Source organism: Paroedura picta, chromosome 6 (genome assembly GCF_049243985.1).
Source record: "Paroedura picta isolate Pp20150507F chromosome 6, Ppicta_v3.0, whole genome shotgun sequence".
Lineage (NCBI taxonomy): Eukaryota > Metazoa > Chordata > Lepidosauria > Squamata > Gekkonidae > Paroedura > Paroedura picta.
This window is the reverse complement of record NC_135374.1, coordinates 88,776,389-88,791,621: the sequence shown is the minus strand read 5'-3', so window position 1 is coordinate 88,791,621 and position 15,233 is coordinate 88,776,389. Positions and strand designations below refer to the sequence as shown.

The 15,233-nt window shown below is 44.7% G+C and overlaps 1 protein-coding gene across 6 annotated transcripts; it reads left to right on the top strand.

Annotated features, from left to right (window-relative positions):
* Positions 1–824: 824 nt before the first annotated feature.
* SLC67A2 (solute carrier family 67 member 2) lies at positions 825–13,743 on the top strand. Of its 6 annotated transcripts, none has more exons than XM_077343577.1 (6): positions 825–1,012; positions 5,169–5,256; positions 7,667–7,710; positions 9,783–9,912; positions 10,234–10,443; positions 11,000–13,743. In XM_077343577.1, exons 2-6 carry the CDS (start codon positions 5,187–5,189, stop codon positions 11,791–11,793), a joined length of 1,248 nt encoding a protein of 415 aa, XP_077199692.1. In that variant the 5' UTR covers positions 825–1,012; positions 5,169–5,186; the 3' UTR covers positions 11,794–13,743. The 6 variants fall into 6 exon arrangements, with proteins under 6 accessions (XP_077199692.1, XP_077199689.1, XP_077199688.1 ...); XM_077343574.1 differs by lacking the exon at positions 825–1,012 and adding an exon at positions 1,133–1,391 and having other exon boundaries at positions 5,169–5,252; positions 10,293–10,443; XM_077343573.1 differs by lacking the exon at positions 825–1,012 and adding an exon at positions 1,134–1,391.
* The last annotated feature ends 1,490 nt before the right edge of the window (positions 13,744–15,233 follow it).

The following is a 15,233-nucleotide window of genomic DNA, read 5'->3' as shown; positions in this document are numbered from 1 at the left end:
GCATTATCACCTCTGTGTCAATGCTTTGGTGCCTCTGCCAATACGGCTCCACTGAGAATTGTGGGACAGGATAAAAGCCGGAATTGACCAGAACGTGCATTAAACAAACCAGAGACACTTGGGAACAATATTTTAGAAATGAAAAGGCAGAAATCTCACACATTTATTAAGCCTTGCCAGAAAAAAAAGCCGCCAGAACACACCAAAATGGGCATTAAACAACCAAGAGAACCATAAAAAATGGTGGGATGCTTTACTGACATTTAAGAATAATATTTTAGAGAAGATCATACTGGTTTGGCTGGAGAGAATCTCTGAAAAGCGTTACCTTTTCTTTTTTTCTCTTCTTGTTTCTTAAAATTTTACGTTTCTTTTTTTGTCTCACTCTTTGGGTTTCTACAGCTGTGTAGGTGGCTGTGGGTGAGTGGGGAGATTGTGATTGAGTTAGTTCCCCTTTTTCATTTCTAAAATATTTTCCTCAAGTTTCTCTAATGTATCACACGTTTTTTTTTTTTACGGTACTCTTGTTTGTTTAATGCCTGTTCCGGCCTGTTCCGTGTGTTCCGGGGGCTTTTTGCCCCGGTAAGAGTTACTAAAGGTGGGGGCTTATTTATTTCTGAAATATTTATTATTTATTTCTGAACTATTGTTCTCAAGTGTCGGCATTTCATCCGCTGTTTGTTTAATGCCCGTTCCGGCTTGTTCCGCGTCGTTCCGTCTTTTACCCTGTCCCGTTTTTGCGGTGCTGTTGTTCATTGCCCGTTCCGTTTTTTTACCCTGTCCCGAGAATTGTCCCCATGTGAAAGCAACCAGGGGGGGGGGGTATTATTGCTTATACACCGCTTTCACGAAACACCTCCCGATTAGGTCAAAATCCACGAAAGAGAGAAGAAACTGCGTGATGAGCTTGGAAATCGCCCTTTGAATATGAACCCGGGAGGCGTCCTCAGCCAAACCAGCTTAATCTCCAGGTGTGCGATTCGGGGGTGATGAGACCGTCCAGCCCGACCAGGTAATCTTTGCGAGGACACAAACGCCCGGGGCGCAGGGTTCGTGCTGCTATCCCCTTTCCTTTTCAGAGTCGGGCGCGGTGGGGAAGCTGCAGCCAGCCCGGCAGCGAGCCACGCAAGCGCTCCGCCCCGCCCCCAGGAAGCGGCGCTGCCGTCAGGCCCCGGCTGCGGGAAACCTCCCTCCCTCCCGCCCTCCCTCGGAAGGCCGCCGCTCGCTCCCCTCGCCCGCCTCCTATGGAGAATGGGCGCCCCAGGAGGCCCTCGGCGCGGCCGCCCCCTCCTGCCTGTCCCGGGATGGCGAGGCCCGCGGCGACGTCGGCCAGCGCCGGGGCGGCCCGGCCCCTTCGCCTGCCGCCGGGGCTGTGCGTGGTGGGCTTCCTGGTGAGCTGGGCGAGGGGGACTAGGCACCGGGGGGCCGCGGCTGGGCAAACGGGCTCGGAGGCGCGGGGAGATGTGCCCGGGGGACGCTGGAATTCCAGGTAGCGCCTCTCCTGGCTAAAGAGGTCGGTCCCCCTGGAGGAAGTGGCTGCTTTGGGGGGCAGATATACTCCACTGGGGGCCCTCCCTGCCCACTCCGCGGTCTCCAGGTATTTTCCAACCCAAAGGTGGCAACTGTAGATGTGCTGGGCGCGAAGTTTCTTCCTTGTACTTCCCCCCCACCCACCCACCCACCCACCCACAACCCGGTCCCTGCCCTCCAGGTCACTGTGCTTTATGTGGATGCTTGGCTTCTGTAGCCATGCAGGTTTCAGCCGGTTGTGATGAATAATCGTACCCACATGCACAGAAGAGCCAGATGCAAAGCTCAGCCCAAGCATCTCACTGGGTGTCCTTACACCAGCCCCCCTTCCCCATGCCCAAACCCTCTCAGAGTTGCTGTGCAGACTAAATGAGCCATGTATTCCAACCTCAGTTTCCAGAGGAAAGGAGTGAAGAGTAAATTAATAGATTCCGTTGTTTTGCATGATGAGGTAAAATGGAAGGTAAAGATCGGGTTTTCACTCTGATAAGTAAACAAGGCGAATATATGCATCCAGATGTAAAACTTTGTGGATTCCTGAATGATTCGTCTATCACCTCATTATGTGATATTGGAACATTAATTTAGTGTCCGATGGCACCTTTAAGACCAACAACTTTTTATTCAAGGTGTGAGCTTTTATGTGCACACACGCTTTCTCGGATACATCTGAGGAAGTGTGCGTGCACACAAAAGCTCATACCTTGATTTAAAAATTGTTGGTCTGAAAGGTGCCACTGGACTCCGAATTTGTTCTGCTGCTTCAGACCAACATGGCTAGTCACTTGGATCTATCTTCATTGGGGCGTTTAGTAAGCGCAGCCAAATTAAGTGATGAAGCTTTTTCTAGACAATATCTGTGGTGGCCAGCTACTGCGTTTTAATTATGTGGGGGTAGCACCCGTCCTATCTACCCCACCAAGCAATGTCCACCACACCGTCCCAGAGAAGTTCTTCCTTTTGAACATAATAGGATAATGGAGAATCTTCATGCCAACCTAATATTTAGTTACTTCATGTATACTCTGCCTTTCTCCCCCATGGGCACCTAAAGCGGCTTATATTATCTTCTCCATTTTATTCTTTTTTTATGACAGATTTTTTATTTTTCATTTTACATAAGATAAAGGTAAAGGTATCCCCTGTGCAAGCACCGGGTCATGTCTGACCCTTGGGGGGACGCCCTCTAGAGTTTTCATGGCAGACTCAATACGGGGTGGTTTGCCAGTGCCTTCCCCAGTCATTACCATTTTCCCCCCCAGCAGCAAGCTGGGTACTCATTTTACCGACCTCGGAAGGATGGAAGGCTGAGTCAACCTTGAGCCGGCTGCTGGGATCGAACTCCCGGCCTCATGGGCAGAGCTTTCAGACTGCATGTCTGCTGCCTTACCACTCTGCGCCACAAGAGGCTCTTTTTACATAAGATAGAAAATACAAAAATACAAATACACTTATTGTGTAATAAGGCATTACACAAAATAGAAATATATTAGTACTTATGACTTACTGTACTTATATATTCTCCATTTTATTCTTACAACAAGCCTGTGAGGTAGGCTGGGTGTGTCTGACTGGCCCAAGGGCACCCTCAAACTCCTGTGGCAGAGCGGGATTCACAGCTGGGTTTCTCAGAGCTCAGTGTAACACTTGAACCGCTACACCAGGCTGGCTTTCAGTATCTGTGTCATTCTAAACTTGGCCTCAGAGATATTTTTAAAATCTGCAAAGTTGATCAAAGCACAGGAAGAGCAGATGCTTCTACAGATGGGTGTGCACCCTAGGGCTTGCCAAAAGAATCTTAAATTTAAAGAAACAAAGAAGTGGATGAAAAACAGTAATTGTAAAATGCTGAGATCTTGTGAGGTTTCCTGAGATTCGGACAGCCAGCCAGAGTGAAAGGGGAGAAGAGAGAAAAATGGATCAAAGGAAAAGAAATGCGCTGGAGGAAGAAAGGAAGCAGGGAAATGAGGAAAGCTGTCAGAAGGAGGGTAGGGAAATGTCAGGTGGAAGGGACTGAAGAAGGTAAGGTGGGTGAGAAAGAATGAAGGAAGCAGGGGTTGTGAGAAAGAGAGAAACTGAGCGAAGGAGAAAGAGATGCTGTTCCCGCCCCCTGTGAGCCCCCTGCTTGTACTTCTGAATACCAGGGCCTACCAGGGCCTGGTGAATAGCAAAGGTATCTTTCTGCTCTGCTAGCAATTGTTTGATAGCCACTGTATAAAACAACATATACTGTTACCCGAGAGGTAGCCCATAATGGAAGGGTGCCTCACACAGAGATACCTTCATGCACAGAAACCCATGACTGGACTCTGAGCAGGTTGGCACACACAGAAACCAGCCTGGCAGAGACTGACTATGGAGTCAGTAGGGCCCCTTAAGAAACCTAGGAAGCAAGGCTAAGGCTCATCTTGTTTGGGCTTCACTAGATTTCTTACATTTCCTCCTTGCCCAACTGACTGAGCTAAATGTTCACGTTATCTAAAGCACCCCCCCCCAGCCAAAGACCATTAGACTATCTACAGGAAAGGAATATCCCTTCAAGATACTAACTTGTCTCTCTTGCCCAGTGTAATTTCTGTCTAGCACCATCTCTTATCCCCAAATGTCTTCCCCCAGTCCTTCCTGATAAAACAAAGACAAGGCCATTAGCCACACATTACACCTAGCCAAGGTATTATTCTACTTGATGAGATTACTCCACACCTCCCACTCTAGTGACATCACAGTTCAAACTCACCTATCAGGTACTCATAATATCAGAGACCAATCATCAATCATGGACCTCCCAGTGGGCAGTCTCTGGGGCTGGCCCGGGAATTTCAAACACTATATCTAGCCTTGCACACACCCTGTGTGTGTGTTGTTGTCCACACCCGGCATCCTGTCCATCCCCTGATGTCGTCAACCCTGTGTCTGGGCTGCTTGGATCCAAGAAAGGTGCAGTATCTTGAACTTGTCCCCCTGTAGAACTTAGTGAACTTGTCCCCTGTAGAACCTAGTGTAACTTGTCCCCCTGTAGAACTTAGTGTATGTATGTTTTTGCTCTGTGTGTGTTTTGAGTGTATCCCAATATTTTCCCCAAATAAATCCCATGAGTGTAAGCTTTTGTCTTCTTCATTTAAAAAGGGTTTCTTCCAGGGAAAGGACCCCGTAAAAATTGGTAGTAAAGATCCTGTGTTACCCAGCCTCTTGCTATCCCCAGCAATTTGGGTAACAATACAGACTGGTGATATATCCAGGACTGCAAACTAAATTGTGGTATTTTATAGGGGCAATTTTTAAAATATCTTGCAAGGCTGAGTAAGCACAATTTCAAAAGGCCCAGGAATAATCTCTGTGTTGCCTAGGTGCACACTGATCCCCATTGTCCAAAAAAAAATGCTTTCTGGTGTCCTCCTTCTAGGAACGTGCACACAGCTCATACTAAAGCATCTTTTAAAACTATAGCCAAAGTCCAGAAATGTTTGTATTGTCACTACTGTCTCCGCTTTTTTCCCCCTGGTGATCAGAAAAATCAAATGGAAAGTACAGAAAAATACAGCATGTGTGGAAAAATTTTGATAGGGAATTAAATAGCAATATCATATATTTCAATGGCCTTTTTAGTTTACTAATAATAAATGTTTGTCTGTTTTCAGGATTTCTTTGGCGTCAGCATGGTTGTCCCCTTATTAAGCCTTCACATCAAGTCTTTGGGAGCAAGCCCAACCGTGGCAGGAGTGGTAGGTAAGAAGCACACCCTACTGTTTTATAAGCCAATCAGGATGGTGAGTCTCTTTTGGCTAAAGTCTCCAGTGCTACTTGCCCTGTCCACACTAGCAAGATGTCCTACAAAAATCCTGGTATAAATACACAATTGACGTTTGATTTGGTGAAAGTGGACCTTGTTTGCCCTACATGGGAAAGCATTTTTTAAGGCTCAATGTGCTATGATTTCAGAAACGTTGAGCCATTGTAATGATTAAAGGATGGGACACTTGGACAATAAACTTGCCAGGGAGACTTAATAGAAGAAGATTCTTGGTGTTAAATTTCCCTCAGCAGAATATTTGACTTGGCAGTGGTTGTTATGATGGAGCTGTTTTAATAGAAAGAGTAGACGCTGGTCTATGTCTAGATTGTTTAATTTTATCCAGAGTTTCTCTCTGGAAATTGAGTCAAAGGCTGCTTTTAAATCAATAAAGGCAACAAATAATTTGCCCCTCTTAGGTTTGGTGTATTTCTGGCTTTAAAAAGCTAAAACAGTACAATGATCTAAGGTAGTATATCCTTTCCTAAACCCTATTTGCTCTGGCCCTATGATGCTAGTAGATATTCAAAGTAAATTCTTATATGGCTTTATTAAATTGAACTTTCTCTGGCACTTGCTAGCCAGTAATGTGCAGCCGTTTGACCAGAAAGTAGAATCTCTTGTTTTTATCCTACAGTATTTTGCAACCAGAAATAATTTAGGATTGGTTATCAAGGTTGGTGATCCTCTCCCTGACTTCATGTAATCTTTAAAAAACCAAATTGCAGGAATTGGTCACATAAGATCTATGTGGCAGGAGCATGACATCACTGGCCGGGACAGTGCTTTTGGGCTGAGTTAGATGGTAGCATTAACCAAGTAAGGAAAATAAAAAGCAGTATTCATGCCACATTATGAAGGAGTTCTCGTGTTGCTAATCTTCTACAGAGTGGTAAGGCAGCAGACATGCAGTCTGAAAGCTCTGCCCGTGAGGCTGGGAGTTCCCAGCAGCCGGCTCAAGGTTGACTCAGCCTTCCATCCTTCCGAGGTCGGTAAAATGAGTACCCAGCTTGCTGCTGGGGGGTAAAATGGTAATGACTGGGGAAGGCACTGGCAAACCACCCCGTATTGAGTCTGCCATGAAAATGCTGGAGGGCATCAGCCCAAGGGTCAGGCATGACCCAGTGCTTTACCTTTTTATTCTTCTACTGCTATTTTTGAAAGGGCAGGTATCAGAAATCCAATTGCCCATTCTGTAAGACAACAAATTAAGCTCCACTGCATTGTAAGGCTTGGACACTCTGCTAACACACCAGAATAATAATTCCAACACCAAGCTCCTATGCCTTGACCCTAGGGTTGCCAAGTCCCCTGGTCATTGGTGGGAGACGGGGGAGTTAGAGTTGCCAAATCCAGTCTGGAAAACTCCTGAAGATTCGGGGAAGATCAGGGACATTAATAGGCTACAATGTCACCCTCCAAAGCATCCATTTTCTTTTGGGGAATGGATCTCTGTAATCTAGAAATAAACTGTAATTCCAGGATATCCCCAAGTCACACCTGGAGGCTAGCATCTGTATTGGAAATTCTTTCTAGCAAGCCAGTTGGTGAAGTTTTCCTTCCACAGTGAGAAATGTTCAGTGGCATTTCTGCTGGAGATAAGAGCTATCTCTTATCTTTAAGAGCTGCCTCTTAAAGGGAGAGAACTCTACTTGGTGGGGAATGGAAGACTTACTTCCCTGGAAGGTGCATCGGCATACTTGATAAAGTGATCAGTACAATAAAATGAAAGCAGGTAGAGTCCTTAATAATGGGAAACTGCTTTAAATTAAAGGATGTTGAAGCAGGGGGATACTTAAACATGCTATAAGAAACTATTCCTTTAGGAAGGGCGGTGAATAGGGTATTGAGGTCAGCACTTTCTCTCCTGTTGAGTGGTCTCCGGATTGCTTCTCTCAGGGAAATTTCCCCCTTATACTCAGAAGTGCCACCCTCAATCTTATCCTCTCTCTCACCTAGAGTTGTAGTCAGGAACCTATCTTTCCTATCAAGTATATTAATTCCTAAATAAACCTTTATCTACCCTTTAATCAAGTTGTGCCCTGTTGCTCTGTTCATTACTCTGCCACTAGGATTTCCTTCATCTCTGTGCCACTCACCCGTGGAATACCTGAGATTGTAGATTATACCAAGGTGCATTCTGTTCCCCTAGTGTTCTTTACAGACTTGCTAAGTAATGAATTTATCCCAAGAAACTTCCTTTAAGGAACCAATCTGACCCAAAGAGAGAACCAAGAACTACTATCACAGCTTGAGCTGGGAAATACTTGTTTCTCCATGATTGAAAATATGTTGCAAAATTCTTTCTTAGTAATATTTTGCTTTTCGTGTATTTTGCATTTCTAGGGTCTTTATATGGACTGCTGCAGCTCTTTTCCAGCACCTTGGTGGTAAGTTTGTGCTCCTGGACCTTTTAAACAGTACTGATTTTAAATGGCCTGGAATAGACCAGTGGCAAGGCTGTTACATTTGAACATTTTAGGTTGTATCCTATCCATTCTAAGAAAGTCTCTGTACTCCAGACCAAGACAACTCAACTTAGCAGAAGGGAATAGTATGCTCCAAGCTTGCAGTCCCAATTCAAAATGTGCTTAGTTGCTTTGTTTCTTGGGCACCCTTTAGCACCCTTTAGCAAGTCACTATCAGTCTAACCTTTCTCCAAAAGTAATTGCATGAGTCAAATAAGGTTTGTTATATAAGATTCTGTGCAGGCTGTAAAGTACTTTAGCACGGACACAGTGGTGCCAACTCTGAATATAAGGGGCAGTTTGGAATTGCGTAAGCGGAGAGGGTTGGATCAGGGAAGGGTTTTTCGCTTTTTTTCTTTAAATTGACCCATCTTTCATGGCCACGGAAGGGCAGTCTAGAAATTTAATAAATAACAATTAATAAAAGTTTGTGATACCTCTGTTACTTTTTAAAATAATGTGTGATAAGACAGTGAGCTGTAGTGGTTAAAGTGTTGGCTTATAGGATTTGGGAAACACAGGTTTGAATCCCTACTCTGCCGTGGAAGTTCACTAGGTGACCTTGGATCAATCAAACACTCTCAACCTAACCTACCTGTCAAGTCTGTTGTGAGGAAAAATTGGGGATGAGAATGATGTGACCCCCTGTGAGTCTCCTTTGAGGTGAAATTTGGTATGTAAATAAGTAAATACTCTTCAGGCTTCTAATATTTTTTTAACATATGCACAAATACACACTAGGGGTAAAGCCCGCTTTAAAAGCGGGCTAGAAGCCAGCAGGGCCCCCTCGCCAGCTGTTGTGGCACCCTCTGCCCCCTCTCCTCCACTCCGATGGCAAGCACTGGTGACTCCTAGCCTGCTTTTAAAGTGGGCATCGCCGCACCGCCCTCCACCTCACTTTCCCAACACGGGAGGGGAGGTTAAGAGATGCCCCCCCCGTTGCTCACTCTTGGCATGGGCTACTGGGAGCTCCCCCTCCCATGCAGCTGTTCTGACCACACAGGGCTGGGAACCAGCAGCATTCCTCCATCCTGCCAGTGCCACTCCTTGTACCACAGTGAGGTGAGGAGACAGGCAGGTAGCCATTGTGGAGGCTTTTGGTGGCCCTGGCCCCACACGGGACTAGGAGCCTGCGAAGGGCTTGTTCATCACCTCCTTGCCACCAGTGTGAGGAGCCATCAAGTCCTCTGCTCTTGCATCTCCCTCCAGCCTTGTGCTGTGAGAGCTGGGGGGGAGCTGCCACCAGCTTGGAGCCCGCCTTTAAAGAGGGTTTCACTGCTGTTTGGCCTGTGGGGAGGGTGGGCAGGGCCATAGTGGAGGCAGCGAGGATTCGTGGCTCCCACAGAGGGCTGGAAGACCCTCTGATTCGTCTTCAGTGGGGGAGAATTCTCTCCCGGTGAGGGAAAATGGGAGGCTGTGCGGCAGTTATTGATGGCACGCCAGCTTCTCTGAGTGGCCCTTTGGGGAAGAGCCCTCCCCCCCAAGGGCCAATCAGAGGGCCGGCATGTCAGAAGTACCCGGCACATTTTATTGTATATAGAAGAAGATTTTTTTTCTTTGAAAGAATATTAATTAGATTACCACCAGTATTTATAACCCCAAACTTATAAATACTGAGAGCTGATAAACAAATATATGTTTTTCCGTTTTATTATCTCCATCATCTTTCTATACAAACTTAAAGGTCAAAACTTTAATCTCAGAAATCATCATAGAAAAACTGAACTTATAACACATTTTTATGTAATCATTTTATTCCTATCTCAGAGTCTAGATAGCTTCAGAAACAAGCTACATACTTTATGTGCTTTATCTGTCACATAGAAATAATTGTCAGATATTAGGCAACACTGAAATAATCATCACAGCATACTGATGAAGATGACTGATAACTTATTTCAGTCTGATAGGTTCTCATATAATTACAGAAAATCGATATGCAAACTGATTAGTGTCGACATCTGTGACTAAAATGCTTTTTCTGTTTTGTCCAGGGATCTTGGAGTGATACAGTCGGAAGACCACATTGTCTACTTTCCTGCATTCTGTTCAGTGCAGTGGGTTATTTTGTCCTCGGCATGTCCACAAACGTGTTTCTATTTGCTGTTGCCCGGATTATTGTTGGTAAGTAGCTGCTTGGCTGTTTAGGTCCCAAGTCCATCTTTAGGCTGATAATAGGAATCATAGATCATTTCATTGTATAGTTGAGAGGAGGAGAAACCAGGAATTAACTAAATGCAATGGATGCAATCCAGCCAACGTTAAGCACTTTTATGTTCCGCTTTCTCCACGGGGAAGTTAAGCAATATTTTGTCTTCTCAGGTTGAAGATCATTTATCTTTAAAAATGGCCTCTGTTTGTATTGCTTCTCTCTGTAGCCGCTATAATATGGATTTGTTAGTTTGTGGGTGTATTACGTTAAAAAACTTTCTTGTTAACTTGTAGGAATTTTTAAACACACACACTCTGTTTCAAAAGTTCTCATTTCTGACTTGGTTTCCGAGAGAGAGCGCCTTCTCGTCTTAGGACACTTCAACGCAGCCTCGAATTTTGGATTCATTCTTGGACCAATGGTTGGAGGCTACCTTACTGAGCTCGAGGATGGCTTCCACCTGACAGCTTTCATCTGCGCTTCGATTTTCATCCTGAATGCTGGTACGTTCTGTGAAAATGTTTCTGGTATGATCTGTGTTTAAAGTGTAATGTATTGTACAAGACCTCAGGCCAATTGAGCTTGTTGTTAATAAAGCAAAGGGAACACAATATGGAGCAATGCGGAGGAGCAATGCCAGTGAACTGAGCATTCTGGACAATCAAGTGTTGGGTAACAAAGTTTTTACTGTGTTTTGTATGCCCCCTAAGGCAGTCCAATACATTGTAAAATGTGGATGTTGTCTCAGTAAAGAATTGGCATAGTCTCATCACAGCTAAAAACTCGGTATCCTTTAAATGCAACGTGAGACCTTACATGTTACATGATTATTGACAATGGAGGATAACTTTGGAGATGACTTACATTTGATTCCCCTCCTACCCTTCTTTGGTGCTCAATTTACAGTCAAATTTGGGGGGGGGGGGGGTTCCAGAGTTTTTGGAGTGATTGTCCTCATTTTACCTTTTTATAACCATGTATGAACATGATCAACTCTCATTGGCGCAGATTCATAAAAGTCAGACACAATCCTTAAATTTGTGCCAATCTCCTTTGCAGGCCTTTGCTGGATGCTGCTATCGTATGAAGAAAACGTTCCAGGTAACAAAGGGGTCAGTAGCCAAGAAGCAAGATCCAGCCCCTCAGCAGAAGCCAAACAAAGCCTGCCGATTAGATCTTCCATATCTCATGAAGCTGTGAAGTGTCATATTGTTAGCAGATCATCTTGGACTGCAGTGGTATCTGTGCTGAAGAATCTTGGCAGCATTGCAAATTCTGATCTGTGGGATATTTTTCTTGTGCGACTACTGATGTCCATTTCAGTCATGCTGTACCACAGCAACTTTGTCTTGGCACTCGAAGAAAGATTTGGGATGAAGCCCAAGCTCACTGGATACCTCATAAGCTACAGCAGCACGCTGGGAGTAGTGGCTGGCTTCCTGCTTGGACCAATCGCAAGGCTGTATCAGCACAATAACTATGCCATTTTATTCCGATCCACCATCCTCACTTCATCCTTGCTAATGCTGTATTCTGTATCTGCCAGTGTATGGACGGTGATCCTGTCCTCCACCATTCTGGCGTTTTCAACTACTGTTGGACGTACTTGCATGACTGACCTTGAGTTGAGTCTGGGCGGGAGCCAGGCCAGTGGCATGCTCCTGGGCATTGGTCAATCTGTGTCAGCTGTGGGCCGCATAGTGGCCCCTATTCTCTCAGGGATTGCCCAGGAGTTCAGCCCGTGTGGACCCCCCAGTCTTGGGGTTGTGTTGGGGTCTGTTGCTGTTCTCATCATGTTCCTTAATCAACCGCGATACCTCAGCAATAGGGGCTCCAAACTGAAAATTGCATAGCGGGCTGTTTGTTTTCGACTTGAATGGATAGCCAAGCAGTTGAGAGGAACGAAGGTATGGTATCAACCATCTAAACCACTGAAGTTCTAATTAATGCTTTCGGAAAGCATGTTGTAAACCCTCCTAAGACTAGTTACTTGTTGACCCGTCATCCGGACAGAATGCTGCGGCCATTTTTTTTAAGGATCAGAGGATGTCAGTCTGAAAGGATCCCATCTCCAAATGTTTGATCCCTCAGTCATTAAAGAGTTAGTACAGTTATGCATTACCAATGTGCCTGACATTGGAGAATGGAGCGAGCTCATGAGGCGAGCCTCTGATTTGGAGATCAGATCAGATTTCAAAATATGAGGCAGGTCCTGAAGGGGTGCAGACAGCTGCTGTCATGGATGCAGGAAGAGACTGGAGGCTTTCCCACAGGGCTAAGGTTATTCCACACACAGGTGGCACAAATACCTAGTTACATACAATGTTTGTGTGGGTTTCCCCCCCCCCCACTAGCCCTTTTGTCCTTGCTTTGGAATTGTGTTGACATTGGCTGTTGTACTAGAATAAGAATTATTCTTCCTGGGATCTGATGACCCTGCAGGTCACAAAGCCAGAGCTGAAATACGAAGAGAGAATAACATTTACTGTGCTTTCAAAGGAGGTTTGCGAATCTGCCCCTTTACTTCCTGTTGCTTGGTACATTAGGTACAGCCAACCCAGACATTCTCAGGAAGGTTCAATTAGCTCAGTATCCCCAGGTGGTTTAGTACCATTGCTGCTGTCTGCTTTGGAGTTCAAGCAGAAACAAGGGCTTTGCATAATGTATTAGAGCTTGATGTGATGTCACTATTATTTGAACCTAATAGATATAAGTTTAATAATAGTAACAGAGTTCAAAGTCTACTTTTCTACTTTGTTTTCTGAAAGCAAGCTGAACTCTTAAAAATATGCGTTTATATCCTTCAGGAAGTTCCCATTTCTCTCACCACAGATAAGCTGCTTGGTTTAGATCGGGTGCATTTCGAATGCAATAAAACTAAGTCCAGACTGTTCAGGCAAAGTGGCCATAGTGCAGGCCTGCCCAACTGTAGCCCACCAGTCTGAACTAGGCAACCAACTTTGTGTGATACTCACAAGGTGTATGGCAATGCAGCCCTGGATTTGAATTCCAAGGCAGACAGCAAGAGTTAGAGGATAACTGAGCACCTGGTGGGCTGTTTCGGCTTGGCACATCCCACTTTGCCTGAACATTTAACTAAAAAGAATACAGCATATAAAATGAATGTTACGTTTACTAAATGGGCAAGATAGAAATAGGTCACACATCTTTCCAGTCATTTCTGTCATTCAAAGTACACTGGATTGAATCCAATAGAAAACACCCGCAGATAAAAGGGGAGGATTTTTTTACCACCTTCCTCCCCCCTCCCTGCAGCAAAGCTCCAACTCCCCCCTCTCCCTGGGATGGGGGGAGGTCTCCTGTTTCTCAGGAGATTTGGGGCTATAGTGTGAAGTAGAGAAATCCTAGGCTAATGATGGAAATATCTTCTGTCTGGATATTTTGCACAGGATCCGACCCATTAATTTGGAAACAAGTTTCATTAAAACCAGCAAAGCTTAGCGCACAGCTGTATGTTGTGCACAAAGGCATGTAACCACTATGTGATTTTGGGTATGTGTTTGTGGAGGAGGGGGGGGGGGGTTAGCTGTAGTGATTTACTCCACTACAGCTTGTTAGGTAGCTGTAGTGATTTACTCCAAAGTGCGCATGGAAAACCCTTTAAGCAAATAAAGCATACAACTACATGCAACCCAAAACAGAACATTACGAAGCTGCTTATAAATTATATAAATCCAGAAAACCTCATTGGATTGCTTATATTGTGTATTATATACATTGAGGAGGGACTTTGTCCTGTTTGTAAATATGTGGAGTATTTGGGATAATAAAAGCCTATACAAGTATGGTCTCAGGGACTCATTGTTTGGGGGGTGGGAGTGTTAAAGGAATTTGAACCAGCTTTGAATTTTTCTCCAAAGTTACATCCGTTAATTGCACTAAAATGTTTTAAATGGGAAATAAACAGAGAAGAATGTCCACTTGTCCTATGTGCCTCAGTCATTGTCCACTTCTTTGGTCCAGCTGGTATCATGATGGTGTCCTTTACATTTTGAAAGATGGGTGAGAAAGATCTAGAAAGCTAATTGCTTCTGAAATATGACAGCAAACATTTCAGTACTTCACTAACATAGTGCTTCTGTAGGCAATCTGTCCAGCAATTACAGCTTTTTGTGAGTTCCAGTTCAAAACATGCTGCACCATAGTTTAAAGCAGGGGTAGGCAAATTTGGCCCTCCATATGTCCATGGACTACAATTCCCATGAGCCCCTGCCAACAAGGCTGTAGTCCATCGATATCTGGAGGGCCCCTGCTTTAAATCAACAGAAAGAGAAAACCAGGAAAAAATCAACGCATAAATGACTTAATTGTTGCCATGCTTGCCAAATCCAAATATTTCGTGATTGCATTCATAAACCTGAGTATTTGTTCATGCATTTTTGCCGGTTACGTTAATTGATAATAGATAACATTGGTACAGCTTCACTAAAGCGCACCATATACACTTGGTGCCTTGCCTTCGTGTGGAGCGAGATCTATAGATCCGGTTTCTTCTAAGATCCTCTTCTGCCATTCTGAGCATCAGTTTATGGGAAGCTCTCTAGTACAGAGGTTTTTGTATGCCGCAGTTAAAAACTGGCTACCCATATGATCCTGGCCGCAGTTCAAGGTACAGTTATTGTTAAGGCCCAGCTGCTCCTGTTGCCACTAGCGGAACAAAGAGAAGTCCCCTACTGTTGACTTTGCAGCAAGCAGGTAGCAGCTCTGCACAAATACCAGGTGATTAGGGGCTCTTCTACAGGTCATTGTCAAAATTTGGCAAGTTCATTTTCAACCCATCCCCACCCCCCACCGCCACCTTTTTTGCGCGTGTAACACAACACACTATTTAACAGGACAAGAATAATACCCCAAACATTGTGGATTCTTGTTACATTAAGTATGATGAATGTCCAGCAAGGGCTGAATGAATATTTGGTTGTCGTATTCATTCACCTTGGGTAAGCTCATTTCTATTTAGTGGGGTAGGGCCTGTTGTTCACCAATCAACAAGGTACAGCAGACCGTAGGCCCTTTTACATACTTTTTAAACACCTAGTTTTGTCTTTGACGTTGCACTTCGAATATTTGTATTACAAATAGTTGAGTTGGGCATGCTACAATTTATTCTTGGAAGATTTTCTACATCCATGTAAACACACAGTTACTGTACTAACAAAAAAGTCTTCAATGTTATCAGACTCCTGTTCTTGAAAGATGCCCTAGTTCTCGCTGTGCAAACGGGGCACTCCTTCCTCCCCTGCCACAATGAGTAGGAAGAAAAGCAGAGCCT